Genomic DNA, 15,461 nt, shown 5'->3' on the forward strand with positions numbered 1-15,461 from the left:
TATATTAAGTACATTGATATAAAAATATCCCTATGATATATATATATATATTAATGTCGACCATCGATAACAAACGACCTAATGCTGTTAGAAACTAGACAACAACAACTAATTCACATCATAATATGATTACAGCTCAGCAATGAATCACCGGTAGCTAATAAAAACCAATCACAGACATTGTTTTATATTTGTTATTACATTGTAAAAAATAAGTAGATACCAAATTGATTTTAGGGTTCCGTAGCAAGGAAAAACAGTGTTTATTATTTTGACCTTGTAAATCTCTTTTATCCAAAACTGTTTAAGATTAAATTGTCATTAAGTATTTATTTTAAGTACTTTATTAGTACTCTAATGACAAAGTAGAGGGGGAAAGGATTGTTAGTAATGGGGAGGTAAATCCACATTGCCATCAATGTACCCTATCAGGTCGACCTCCACGCGGTTCCCCCTGGAAACCATCGTGACTAATTTGTTGTAAAATTCCTCACGATGGGCTAACTGACCTGCTTCATTTTCACGTATCATCCCTCACTGGTACCCCGCCAGCGTATACCGTTAGCGCAGGCGGGGATACCATTCCATTATCATCCATTGAAAAAAATTACAAAGTAGAAGTACCTGGCGACATCTATTTATCAACAGACAAATAGATGTCGCTACTGTACTTTGCGTGTTATTTACTGACACTAAATATGTTCGAAATTGGTAAATCTATGTTGAAAAAAGTTAAAAAAACAACATTACATGATATTTTAAAAAGCTGAACATATCTATTTATTTCTTTATTAATAAATATGTTTTTTGGCATCGTAATAAATATTCTAGTAGCAATATGGTAAGTTTTTATATAAATTGAGCTACTGTCTGTTATAAGAATGTATAACCATTTTCCATAGTAACTAATAATCAAAGATGGTGTCCCACAAAAAAACCGACTTCAATTTGTATCAAAACCAGTTATTTTGATCTATAAACTATATCACTGTACCGATTTTGATAAAATTTCTATGGGAGCAATTACCTGTATGTATATTTTTTTTATACAACTTAGAATGGCAAACAAGCTGATGGCCCACTTGATGGAAAGTGATAACTGTCGCCTATAGACATGAGCAGTACCATGGACATAACAGAGTATACTGTTTCGCCAATGATACCCCCCATGCGTTGCCATTCCTGAGGACTCAGGTGCTATTCCTCTGTACCCAGTAAATTCACGCCATATCCCACCCTTCAACCGAAACACAGCCATGCAAACACAACTGCTTCACGGTTGAAACACGAATGGGACAGAGATGCCCAAGCAATCGACTTTTGTACAAAGATATTCTTCCAAACATAAAATTTTCCATGTTGGTTTAATTTTCTGAATTATATATTATATTATAACCTCTTTTTTTTAAGTAGGTAGAAAATCTGTATAGATCCCACATGTTGTTGAAAATTTAATTCTAATATCTTACATAGCAGAAGTAAAAAAGTTGTAATTGCAATTTATATTTTTATTGTTTTCCAACAATACAAAACCCACGGTGTAGAAATCGGTCTCGCGCTTGACCGTTTTTTTTCTGACGTAAACCCATATTGTTTTTACACTGCATTTATGGAAGTTTTATTTACTCATATTAAAAATAGTAAAAACATTTCCTATACAAATAACAATTGTGGACTTTGAATCTGTTTATCAAAATAGCTGAAGAGGACTTTGTACAATCAAGCTGTCCTTCAACTGTTTTAATTATTTTAATAATTATTTTCCAGTACTCTATCCTTTTACAAAACACTCAATATGTACTCTAGACATGACATGTCCTTGCAAAGCTTCGTCTGTACCTTGAGGTGGGCATCAAACGATTCCGAGGTGGGCACACTATGATGAATATCACTGAAGAACAGATACGACATCATAACCTTCAAGATAAGAGCATATTCCTTTTTAAAAGGCCGGCAGCACACCTGCAATGCCGTTGGTGTTGTGGGTGATCATGGGCGGCGGTAGTCACTTACCATCAGGTGAGCCGCATGCTCGTTTGCCCCCTGTGTTGTTATAAAAAAATCACTTCTGTTTTAATAATAAATAGCCATGCTTTCATGGCTGTGTTTAGGGTTTTAAGTTAGAGAGTAGAATTTAATACTAAAATTACAAATGATATTATTATATCAGCCATTTACTGTCCACTGCTGGACATAGCCTCCCTCATAAGAGGGTGTTTTTCCAGTAATTCCCATGCTTGGCAGGTGGGTTGGCAATCGCAGTTTGGATTTTGGTGATGTTTTAAGAGAGACGCTGCTGCCCATCCCCCCAGCGTAAGCTCACATAATCGCCTCTTACGACATCCACGGGAAAGGAAGGGGTGGCCTATTCTATACCGGGACCTATAAGGTATCTACGGAAACATCTTAGACCTAGGAATTCTTAATGATAGGGTCTAACTACCTCATTGCGGGGGGAAAGGGATTGTTAGTAATGGAGACTGAGAATCCCATTGCTAGCAATATACCCAACTAGGTCGTCCTCCTCACGGTTCCCCCTGGAAACTATCATGGTTAATTCCTGATAAATTCATCATGATGGACTAACTGGCCTGTTTTCATTCTCATCTATCACCCTTCACTGGTACTCCGCCAGCGTATCCCGTTAGCGCAGGCGGGGTTACCATACCATTTTCACCCATAAAAAAAAACCTACCCCACTGCTTACAATATACCATATCCATTCAACCTCCACGCAGTTTCCTCTAGAAAACAACGTTAATAATTGTCAAATTCATCACAAATAGGCCTGACTGATCTGCTTAATTCCCACCTATCATCCCTCACTGGTTTTCTTATACAACTTAGCAAACAAGCTGACGACCCGCCTAATGGAAAGTGGTAATCGTCGCCTATAGACATTACCATGGGCATAACAGAGTATACTGTTTCGCCCATGATACCCCCCCCCCCCCCGCGTTGCCATTCCTAAAGACTCAGATGTTATTCTTCTGTACCCTGTAAATTCACGCCATATCACACCCTTCAAATCCAAATTCAGCCATGCAAACACAACTGCTTTACGGTTGAAACACGAATGGGACAGAGGTACCCAAGCAAACGACTTTTGTACAAGGTTTCCCTCTGGTGCCTCGTCAGTGTATACCGACAGCGTAGACAAGAACTATTTCATTTTCACTCATTAAAAAAAGTCCTTACAATGGAAAATCAATGCATGAAGACAATGGTACTCTGATATTTAATAATTTTGAAAAGCGTTTAAAAACAAAACACATACACAATATAGGTTCGAAAATGATACAAAAATAGTAGATTTAATACAATTTATTTGTGTGTTAAGCGAATATGAAATCCTTGGGGTTATCTTCGTAAACACATTTCGTCGTCCAAAACGATGCCTCGCAAATATCCTTGTACTTTTTGGCTGCAAATAAAAAACATACAGTAGGTACATAATAAAAGTGTGTAGGAAGTATTTATGTATGTATGAAATATAGTTTTTTCAAAAAACTTGTTTGTAACACTTTATTGTACTGTAAAATCTTAAATTATAACATACAATGTTCTTAAGAAAAATACTAGTACAATGGTGGACTTCTTTCAGTCAACTATTGAATGGTTGATAGAAATTGTAAACGGATGGAAACAAAAAAAGAAATAATAGCTAATTAAGATAAAAGAATAGAAAAAAAATTGGTGTTAATGTTTTTTTTTTTTTTTTTATTATATTCGCAGTCAAGGGAATCGAAATTGTCTTCTTTGGTGTTGCACTTTATTACAAAAAAAAATAAAGTTCGTATGAATCAAGACACTAATCATAGAATTATTGTATTTATAAATTTGCCAATTGTTGCCATACATGACAGGCGAGTTTATAATCGCAGTTAAACTTTAGTGATGTTTTAAATGGGACACTGCTGCCCATCCCTAGCCCTCCCTTAGTAGGGGGCAAAGGATTGTTGGTAATGGAGACTAAGAATCCCATTGCTAGCAATATACCCAACCAGGCCGATCTCCACGTGGTTCCTCCTGGAAACTATCATGGCTAATTCCTGATGAATTCATCATGGTGGGCTAACTGGCCTAATTTCATTCTCATCTATCACCCTTCACTGGTGCTCCGCCAGCGTATCCCGTTAGCGCAGGCGGGGTTACCATACCATTTATCTCCATAAAAAAGCCCTCCCTTAGTCGCTTCTTACGACACCCACGGAAATGGAAGGTGTGGCACATTCTATGCCGGGACCACATAGCTAATGGTAGATATTTGCTATACTACAATTATATCCAGTACTTACCCACATCCTTACATTTCTCAATAGATTTTTTCAGGCCCTCCTTCAATTCAGCTGGATACATTAGATCTACTTGCTTTATCGATGCCTCATAATTCAATTTGTTATTTTTTACCTAAAACCTAATAGTTTTAGTTATTTTCTTTAGATAAAAAAGAATAAAATAATATATTTAAATTTACAGGGCACAGGGGAATAACACCTGAGTCCTCAGGAATGGCAACGTATGGGGGGTATCATGAGCGAAACAGTATACTCTGTTATGTCCATGGTACTGCTCATGTCTATAGGCGACGGTTACCACTTTTCATCACGTGCTTGTTTGCCATTCTAAGTCGTATAAAAAAAAATATAAAAAAATATATATTTAGGCGGGCCTGGCCTCAGGCCTGCCCTGGAAGATAATTCTTAACTAAAGTTGGCGCATATGTACTCTTAGACATGTCTTTACCCATAATTGAAATTTCATGGGTGGGTATCAGAAAATTGTTAGGCATTTGGGGTAGGCACAGCCCACCCGGATAGGCATGGATAACATGGATACCGATTCGATAACTAGACCTCGATATCCTCTGGACATTGATGGCAGAAAAAAGGTCATCGCCCATTTCGATATCGCCCATATTGGGGCGTAGTCTATTTTTAAATATGTTTAAAGGTTGTTAACAGACTTTTAACGTATTCGTTATGAGACCAGTGTATAAATATTGTAACTAAAATATATAAGTACCTATTACTATTTTTTTTTATGGGTGAAAATGGTATGGTAACCCCGCCTGCGCTAACGGGATACGCTGGTGGAGCCCCAGTGAAGGGTGATAGATGAGTATGAAAACAGGCCAGTTAGGCCATCATGATGAATTCATCAGGAATTAACCATGATAGTTTACAAGGAGAACCGCGAGGTCGACCTGGTTGGGTATATTGCTAGCAATGGGATTCTCAGTCTCCATTACTAACAATCCCTTTCCCCCCTATTGCTATATATTGTCCACCTCTACTAGTTATAGCAACTACAATTTCCCACTATACTCACAACTTGCGTCATTTGATAAATGCAGGCCATGTAGCACATAACGTCTCTGTCTTCGATAAATATTCCTTTTTCTATATCTTTGATTAAATCTGCAATTATAATTGTTATTTAAATTTCATTTAACTGAAAAAAAAAATTGAAAAAAAAATAGAAGTAATGTAAGTAAATAAGTAAGTAAATTCATAGACATATTTTTAAAAGTAACGAAAGAGATTTATGGAGCAAGAATGAATGGAGATGTCGGTAGGGACCGACCTAGACGGACGTATGCCGACTAAATAGGCGACGTGCTTAAGAAGGGCCAAATTAAAAGAACCCGTAACCGGCGAGCGTGTGTGAAAAGATTGATGAATGTAGAAGAAGCGAAAGAGGTTTGTTTGAATCGAAGCATTTCGCGTTCCATCGTTTCTGCCTACCCTAATGGGAGACAGGCGTGACAGATATGTATGTATGTATGTATTTTTAAAAGTTATTTATATACCTGAAATATTTTAAAACTAATATAATCTACTGGTAATCTCCTTTAGAGGATACACTTTATATCCTGAGGAGATGAAATACATCACTGCATCATAAACACAAAAACATCTTTAAATTCCTATCACTGACAGGAATTAGCAGCGAACTTTGAAAAAGGGCAAGCACCAAAGATCACAGAGGTCAGAGGGTTATAAATTTTGCTGGTTGTGAAAGCCCGTCTCTGAATAATAATAATAATTGGGTGTATAAAATAAAATACAAAAACAAATTATAGTATTATATCATCATCATCATGTCAGCCTTTAACTTTTTTTTTATTCAACTTAGAATGGCAAACAAGCTGACGGCCCACCTGATGGAAAGTGGTAACAGTCGCCTATAGACATGAGCAGTACCATGGACATAACAGAGTATACTGTTTCGCCCATGATACCCCCCATGCGTTGCCATTCCTGAGGACTTAGGTGTTATTCCTCCGTACCCAGTAAATTCACGCCATATCCCGCCCTTCAAACCGAAACACAGCAATGCAAACACAACTGCTTCACAGTAGAAACCCGAATGGGACAGAGGTACCCAAGCAAACGACTTTTATACAAAGTCTCCTTCTGGTAAAATAAAAATCTGAATAAAACATATTCCATGTACTATAAGCGAGTATTTAAATATAAAAAAATAATTTTTTTTTGGATAAAAATAAATTGAGGATTTTCACCTACATACCCTCTGCAACTTGGGTTTTGCCCATACAAGATTTTCTTAATGTTTTCGCTGTATTCCTCAACTGTTGCTTGGTTAACTGTAAAACAAATAACATAATACTGTTCTAGTGACTATGATAATAATAAAATACCTAATTTATACCACACCAGCTTGAAAAGTGTCTTATACCCCTAAACGGGGGAAAATATATTTTAACCTTAATTACTTTTAACTTTTTTTCCATAATTATTTTTAATCCATAATAATTATTATAAATAAACCTGTTTAAAGCTTTTTGTCAGGTGTTCTACACGAGTAGCAATGCTCTACGAGTCCAATATAATAATGCCTTCAGGGCACTGTTGGGGCTACCCCGTCGCTGTAGTGCGTCACACATGTTTGCACGAGAGCGTACGGATATTTTTTACGCAATATGGCGCAAACGAATTGTTTCGCTGTTGGGTAGGGTACGTGTTAGCTCAAACAGTGTCCTGAAAACAATTGCTGGTAAAAAGACTGTCCCACCCTAGAATGTTGGGTTGAACAAGTTATCAATGCAAGAGCGTCATGATCGCTCATTTACTAACATAGGTTAAGTCAATTTATAACTAACAAAATGGACCTCATTTTGTCTGATTAAATAAATATTATTATTGTTTAATACCTATTAACACTATCTACCAATAGAGCTCAATTACGTTACATAGAATAAGAATAATCCTACGGCCATGTTAGTCATAATTACGCGCCAAAATGTACAATTATTGAACATACATTTTAGCGCGCAAAGAATTAATTCCAAATTCAAATGCTTGTAACAAATAGTAATAGATACATTAGCACGGTCACTTCGAATTGAAAACTATTATACGAAATCAAATCTATGCAATCACTTCATTGCCTTTGATTATAGGATATGAAAACGTTACACTATGCGATAGCTAGTTCTTCTACAATTTCTATAGATATTGATATTTGAACAGAGGTAAACATTATTGTACAATACTTTAATGTTCATTTTAATAATGCTATAGTTATAGATGGTTGCATAGATTGACTTACCAGTTTTATTCATAAGAGCAGTATCTATAGTAGTGTTACTTACACTGTGAATATAATTTAGAAATTAAAATAGTTAAATTATAGTGTTAATTTTAAACGACATTTTTGCCCAAATACAATCATATATACATGAGCCTGATGTACGTAACTAAACCGTAAGAAATAGTAACGTAAATTATATTGGGACCTTAGATTATATAAATAGAGTATCGAATCTCAAAAACGGGTAAATTTTTTGTCAGTTGATTGTCAAATTAGCTGACTCGTTTTTTAGTCAGTGTTCTATATACTTACGCACACAATGTATCTTAACGTATCTGTATTGAATTATTGAACAAATAAAATGTGCTTTTATGCATTAAAAAGATGCAAAAATTGTAAAACAAAATAAATATAGAAATTATAAGTTATAGGTATACTCATAACTATATATCACACAAAATTGTATTAAAAAAATTGACCCGCTTTTCTCGAAGGATTTGTACGGAGATACTCTATCTATATAATCTAAAATTGGGACCTTCACAAATACGTAGTTTATAATTGCGGCCAATATCGAAGCATCATTTCTTTAGAGAGCTTTAGAGAAATTACACTTATCTCTAAAATAAAAAAATTTGGTATCACAGCAAAAATCTTTATTCTAAATACAAATATAAATTAAATTTCTAATACATTTAAGTATTACTATATATTTGATTTATGAGTCTGTTTTTTTTTATACTACTTAGAATGGCAAACAAGCTGACGGCCCACCTGATGGAAAGTGGTAACCGTCGCCACTAGACATGAGCAGTGCCATGCACATAACAGAGTATACTGTTTCGCCCATGATAACCTTCATGCGTTGCCATTCCTGAGGACTCAGGTGTTATTCCTCTGTACCCAGTAAATTCACGCCATATCCACCCTTTGTTGTACAAAGTCTCCCTCTGGTGAGTCTGTAAAATACTAATTTCTCGAAAGTAACAAATTAAAATATCAAGTTAAAAATGAGATGATAATATAAAGAGATAAGTTGACAGAAATGACTACTCAGAATCGGTCCCATTATCTAGTTAACTTACTTAAAGTTAACTATTAAGTTAATTATATACATGTAAGTTATATATACAATTACAACACGTTATCGTTATGTATATTATTTTATATAAATATTTAAGAGACTGCTTAACGTAGTGATAATTTAATCTGTATTTATAACTTCTGTTTGTAGTCAATTTCAATAGAACTTAATAATAATTTGTCTTCGATCTTCTAGAAATCTTTTGCTACATGTTCCTGTCCATTATACTAACTTTTCCTCTAATTCTTTTGCCATTCAAATTATCAAGCACTGGAATGCTTTACCCTTTGACCTTATTTATTTATTTATTTCGAATTAAGCACACCAAAAGTATACATATTATACATAAATTAATTTTTTTTTGTGTAGTATGCTGATATGCATACCTATAGCAGGCGTACACAACATTTACTACAAATTACATGCATATAAAATTTAGACCTTAGATTATATAGATAAAGTATCGAACCTAAAAAATCAGATCAACTTTTTGTCAGCTAAATGTCAAATCAGCTGACTTGTTTTTTTATTAATGTTCTATGTACTTACGCACACAATGTATATTGACGTATTTATATTTATTTTTTTAATAAATAAAATGATTTTTTTCGCATTAAAAAGATACAGAATTTATCAGACAAAGTAAATATAGAAGTCATAAAGGAATCACTTATAACTATTTATCACGCAAAAGTGTATAAAAAAGTTGACCCGGTTTTCTTGAAGCATTTGTATGGAGACACTATCTATACGATCTAAGCTTTTGACTTTACACCTGCTTCAAGCAAATTAGCATTCAAGCATAAATTACATTCTTTTATCTTAATCAGTATTTCTAAATATTATAAAATAATTAATTATTTGTTTATTAAATTATATTGAAACGGACTATAAAAGCTGTTTATATTATTTGTGACTGTATTTTTTTTTTTGATAAACGGCTTTGCTTTTATTTCTAAAATTTTTAGTTACTTTAAAATATCTTATAATATAATATATATGTTGATAAGTATATACTTACAGATTCAACATCCACGAAAATTCCAAGCGTGAACCAACATAATAATTTCCAATTCATTTTTAACAAAAACTCGTTTATTTTTTTTTCCGAGTAAAACAAATACACTGCCCTCTGTTCGTCCTATCGGTTCCATATAAAGTCTTTCCTGTTTTTAATTGCATACCCAAGTGTGTATTTTAAAAGTAAAACATGGTTTATTTCACTCGTTGACACACGATTTTCATTGTAATATCTAATTTACGTCAATTGTTTACAATTACATGAGAATGTACCAACTTCTAATTGTTTCCTTGATAAGCATTTAGTAGTTTGTTTATATCTGTACCATTATTATCTTCTTGCCCTTATCCCAATTATTTGGGGTCAACGTAATATGATTTTATTCATGTAAAAGATTTATCTGTAATAATATTATAAAAAGGTAATATTCCATTTTTTGTATATATATGTGTATTGCATAAACCCAAAAACTACGCAAGCAAAAATTCTTTCGCCTGTAAAAAGTTACATTATCATTATGTATTATTAAAAAAAAAACAGTTTAATTGATGAACACTCTATTTAATTTTTATTTTATTTTTATCATTAAATAATTAAGTCATATACTCTCTATTTACTTAATAAGCTGCCCCAAGTTCGCATGGTTAACTACCTAAAAAATATTAAATATTAAAAAAAAAATACTACATTAAATACAGCACATGTTTTTCGTTCATTATATAAATTTTAAAGATGAAAATTAAACTTATTATGTCTATGTATGTATATGTACCTATTTTGTATGTAAAGAGATATTTTATGTCTATGTATATATGTATATGTATTATTGTATACAGATATGTATTTATTTTAATTTTAATTGTATGAGTTACTTATATAGTCAACATATTTCATATTTTTTAATAGAAACATCAATAATGTTTCCTCCTATTATTGTACGCATACTGCCCGCTAATAAATAATTAATGCTCCTTTCCACTCAGGGTTTGCTGGAAGAGAACTCTTACAGAGTTAAGCTCGCCTATTGTACATCTTTATTTTATATATATAATATGTCATATTTTTTTGTGTACAATAAAGAATAAATAAATAAAAAAGAACTTTGTAAATCGATTCATTCATTTTTGTTTACATTTAACCATTACAAACAAAAATATTTTTTTAATTAGTTTAGTGCCTCTAAACTTAGTGGATATCTATTATAGGAAATTAATATAGTAATAAACTAATATAAGAAAGTAATTATATATATTTATCACAATAAGTATATGTATAATTCGACAAATTCATCAAGCGAATATGAAGTTCGGTGGATCAAATTCGTACAAACATTTTGCTCCATAAAACGTAGCCTCACATAAATCACTGTAGTTGTCCTCTGAAAGAAATAAAAAAATAATTTCAATATATGAATAAATTTGAAAACTAGTGTGTGCATAATTAAAATTAAATGACTAATTAGTTATTAATTATTAAATTTAATTAGTTTACATAAATTAACTAATTTGTCATTAATTAATAGTAATAATTTATTAAAAGTAAATTAATAATTTTAAGATTATTACACTTTTAATTTTATTACACTTTAAATAAATGATTTTTAAATTTATTAAATATTTATGAATAAATAGACGTGGCAACGTTGAGTAGAATTTTATTTCGTAAAAAGAAGAAATTAGCGTATTACAATGACACTGACAAGACAGTTCGGTATAGTCTTATTTTTATTTTAGTTTTACTTGTCTTGCATTATTATGATATAATTTATAATACCCTAGTAACCTATTGTGATATCTTTTTGTATTTTATATAAAAAATAGAGATATAAAAGTAAATAATTATATTAGGTATCTATAATAGAACTAAACAACCATATTTTTAATAATAAATAACTTACGTGTATGTATGCATTTATCCACACCTTTTTTCGTGCCTTCCTTCAATTCTGGTGGATACAGAGCGTCGATTTGTTTCACCACTAGATCTCTGTCTAGTTTGTTGTTTTTAACCTGAAAATAAATCATAATAAATAAATAATGATAATAATAAATAAAGGATGAAATATCTCTAAACAAAAAAATAATAAATTGTAATCATGTTTGATTATTGATTTATTTGATTAGCTGAATGTCTTGCATTAATATTTAAAAAAACGCATTAATTATGGCCTCTTTATTTAAATATTATCTTGCTTTTGTAATTAAATTATTTATAATTGTTTTGTACACATATTATATTAATCTTTGTAATATGTATCATTCTTTGAAGAGTTTTCATTCATTCATTCAAAATCGATCAACCGCTTGCTAACTAGCTATATGCTAGGCTATGCTATGCTAAGCTATACGATGCTATGCTAGGATGATATAAACAAATATATAGAACAAGAGAAAAGATTTCTAATTTAAATTTTAATCGGTCTAATAGGCGGGAAAGGGATTGTTAGCAATGGAGTTTGACAGCCCAATATGGCCCTTATTAGGTCGACCTCCACGTGGTTCCCCCTGGAAACCATCGTGAACAATTCTTGTTGAATTCGTCACGATAGGCTAACTGACCTGCTTCATCCTCACCTATCATCCTTCACTGGTGCCCCGCCGGTGTATGGTATACCGATAGCGCGGTTGGGGATACCATTCCATTATCATCCATTTAAAAAAATCGGTCTAAACCACTATTCTCGATATTAGAGTTCAATTCATACATATGTATTAATCTGGGTGTTTTCTAAGTATCATAACAGCATAGTTATATAAGTTCAGCTTAGTTTAAAATTAAATGGAGCTGTGTAATATTGTCGTATCAGACATTAACTGTCCACTGCTAAACGTAGCCTCTCTCATTAGGAGGGTTTTGCCAGTAGTTGCCGCACTTGGCAGGTTGATAACCGCAGTTTGTCTTTTAGTAATGTTTTAAGAGGGATCCTGCTGCCTATTCCTCGTCGACAAGCTCCCTTAATCGCCTCTTACGACACCCACGGGAAAGGAAGGGGTGGTCTATGCCAAGACCTACCCAGCCATGTAATATGTCCAGTGGTATTTATCTCACTTCTTTGTGTCTATTTTTATGCCTACGAATAAATATTAATTTTAAATGAAGTCTACTGCAAAAACATCGATTTACTTTACCAATTGTAGGGTTTTGTATACGCAGGCAATATAACACATGACCAAGCGATCCTCTATAAAAACTCCCTGCTCTATGTTTTCTACTTTATCTGAAAGAAACAATATTAATTCACATAAATTGAAAAGAGTTCACAACGGAGGACGGCAATATCGCAACTATCTATTAATTTTCCAAAACAAATGTTTATACATATAATATATATATTTATAATATCATTACAATATACGTGAACTGTATGGGTAGAGCCATAGCCTTTCCGTTTGAGATAAACAGAACCAAAAAAATTATTTTTATTATTAAAAGTTTATTATTATTAAACACTTATTGTTTAAAAAGTGCACTGCAAGTGGACGGACGTTAATCATGCTGTCACTGAAAATTTAGACTATGATGTCAAGAATTTCAAAACAAAATATTAATACCAGAGGGAGACTTTGTACAAAAGTTGATTGCTTGGGTACCTCTGTCCCATTCGCGTTTCAACCGTGAAGCAGTTCTGTTTGCATGGCTGTGTTTCGGTTTGAAGGGTGGGATATGGTGTGAATTTACTGGGTACAGAGAAATAACACCTGAGTCCTCAGGAATGGCAACGCATGGGGCTATCATGGGCGAAACAGTATACTCTGTTATGTCCATGGTACTGCTCATGTCTATAGGCGATGGTTACCACTTTCCATCAGGTGGACCGTCTGCTTGTTTGCCATTCTAAGTTGTATAAAAAAAAATACACAATTTTTAACGACACATTTATATGTAACGTATTTAATATTTAATGTTTTAGTTCGTATGTAAAGTACTTTTTCAATAATCAGTCAAAAACATTGAAAAATATTAAATTGTATTTGAATATTGGCAAGAAATTACAAGATTGCCATACTTGATAAGCAAATCATTCATAACGTTTTAGTTTTTAAACTTAAGCAATTTTGAATAGTATTTTTTTATTAAACAAAATTCTATTTTACTTGAGAAGAACGATAAAAAAGCATTAATATAAATAAATGTAAATAAATCAAAACTGTTAATTAGCTTATTTACCTTCGGGTACGCCAACTTTACTAATGCATTGTTTTTTCATAATTTGAAGCGTTTTCTTGACTTGTGGTCTCGTCATCTGTGTTAAAAAAGTAAATTAAATTCTCAGTATCTACATAGAACCTTTATATCTTTATTAATTTAGGTTTTTAAATTTTAAATTCATATATTCGATTTTAATTAAAAAAAAAATATGGAATGATTTAATAGATTTTATGTAATCAAAATTTTTACAAAATATTTACTTTAAAAAAAATATTATCAAAATTAATTTTTCCCTTAATTTATACCAGGAATTTCGATCAAGTATTTGCTTTAGTTAAGAGATTAAGCAAATAAATATTCTTACTACTTCCTTACTTCCTATCTATACTTCCTTAGTTGTACTCTTAAATCAATGTAGGTTTTTTTACATCTTTAGGGTCGACATCAAAAATATTTTCTCATTATAAAGTAGGTTAAAAAAATGAATTTACTACCTAGATTTGGTATGTCTACCTTTAGTAGGTTCAGCTGTGCATTGATAAGTCAGTCATTCAGGATATTTCTCTTTACTTTATCTGTCTTTTAACACACTTAGGAGTTGAAATTTTAAAAATGCTAAAATTAACATTCCATGATTGTATTTAAAAGTACTTATGGTAAATTTCAAGTATGTATTGGTTAAAAATCCATACAAACTTCAACTTTTATATTTACACATCCTTAGGAGCCGAATTTCGAAAAATCTTTTCTTAATTCAACCGTGAAGCAGTTGTGTTTGCATAGCTGTGTTTCGGTTTGGAGGCGTATATACGATATGGCGTGAATTTACAGGGTACAGAGGAATAACATCTGAGTCCTCAGATATCCCACCCTTCAAACCGAAACACAGCCATGCAAACACAACCGCTTCACGGTATAAACACGAATAGGGCAGAGATACCCAAGCAATCGACTTTTGTACAAAGTCTCCCTCTGGTATATACACGTATTTTGATATTCTGAGTATCAGATGTTTTGTAATTTAATTTATTGCATCATTAAGTTGCAAACTCAATCAAATACTATTAAATATAAAATTATCTATAATAAACATTTATTATTATAAAATTAAAACTATTATTTATAATATAATATTAAATAAATATACTTACTCCAATACAACTTCCAACAAAACATAACACAACACATAGAAGAATAAAAAAACGCATCCTCGATCGAGAAGCCTCCCTATAATAATCTGAAATATCTCTATATCTATATATGTTTTAATACCACTTACGAATAGAAACATAAAAATGATATTGAAACACAAATATTCTCGCTCCCGAATAATTCTAAAACTAAAATACTTAAAAATCGCATAAAGCACAGTTTTAATACATATCAACAATTTTGTTAATTATTATTTAGTATTGTCAAACTACTAATTTCGAGAAGTAAATTATATATTACTAAACGTTCTTCAATACCTATTAAGTCATTTTTGTTTAAGGTCACTGTCAGTGTTGCCAGATTGGGTATTTTTCACAATGTTTGGGTAAACATTTTTATGTTCGAGAAATTATAGAAGTAAAATGAAATTAAGTTTTACTTGATAAATTTTTTTTACAACTTAGAATGGCAAACAAGCTGACGGCCCACCTGATGGAA

General features: G+C 32.2%; 2 protein-coding genes across 2 annotated transcripts; both read right to left on the reverse strand.

The window, feature by feature from the left end:
- Positions 1 to 3,309: 3,309 nt before the first annotated feature.
- Positions 3,310 to 9,822, reverse strand: LOC113513063 (general odorant-binding protein 72). Its single transcript, XM_026897050.3, has 5 exons — positions 9,663 to 9,822; positions 6,535 to 6,610; positions 5,332 to 5,420; positions 4,299 to 4,410; positions 3,310 to 3,424 (listed from the first exon to the last, which is right to left on the reverse strand). Exons 1-5 carry the CDS (start codon positions 9,717 to 9,719, stop codon positions 3,336 to 3,338), a joined length of 423 nt encoding a protein of 140 aa, XP_026752851.2. The 5' UTR covers positions 9,720 to 9,822; the 3' UTR covers positions 3,310 to 3,335.
- Positions 9,823 to 10,893: 1,071 nt separating this feature from the next.
- LOC113513064 (general odorant-binding protein 72) lies at positions 10,894 to 15,284 on the reverse strand. The gene is made up of 5 exons (XM_026897051.3): positions 14,963 to 15,284; positions 13,830 to 13,905; positions 12,791 to 12,879; positions 11,560 to 11,671; positions 10,894 to 11,040 (listed from the first exon to the last, which is right to left on the reverse strand). Exons 1-5 carry the CDS (start codon positions 15,017 to 15,019, stop codon positions 10,952 to 10,954), a joined length of 423 nt encoding a protein of 140 aa, XP_026752852.2. The 5' UTR covers positions 15,020 to 15,284; the 3' UTR covers positions 10,894 to 10,951.
- Positions 15,285 to 15,461: the final 177 nt, after the last annotated feature.

This window comes from Galleria mellonella, unplaced genomic scaffold, assembly GCF_026898425.1.
Source record: "Galleria mellonella isolate WM207_F2 unplaced genomic scaffold, CSIRO_AGI_GalMel_v1 utg21, whole genome shotgun sequence".
Taxonomy (NCBI): domain Eukaryota; kingdom Metazoa; phylum Arthropoda; class Insecta; order Lepidoptera; family Pyralidae; genus Galleria; species Galleria mellonella.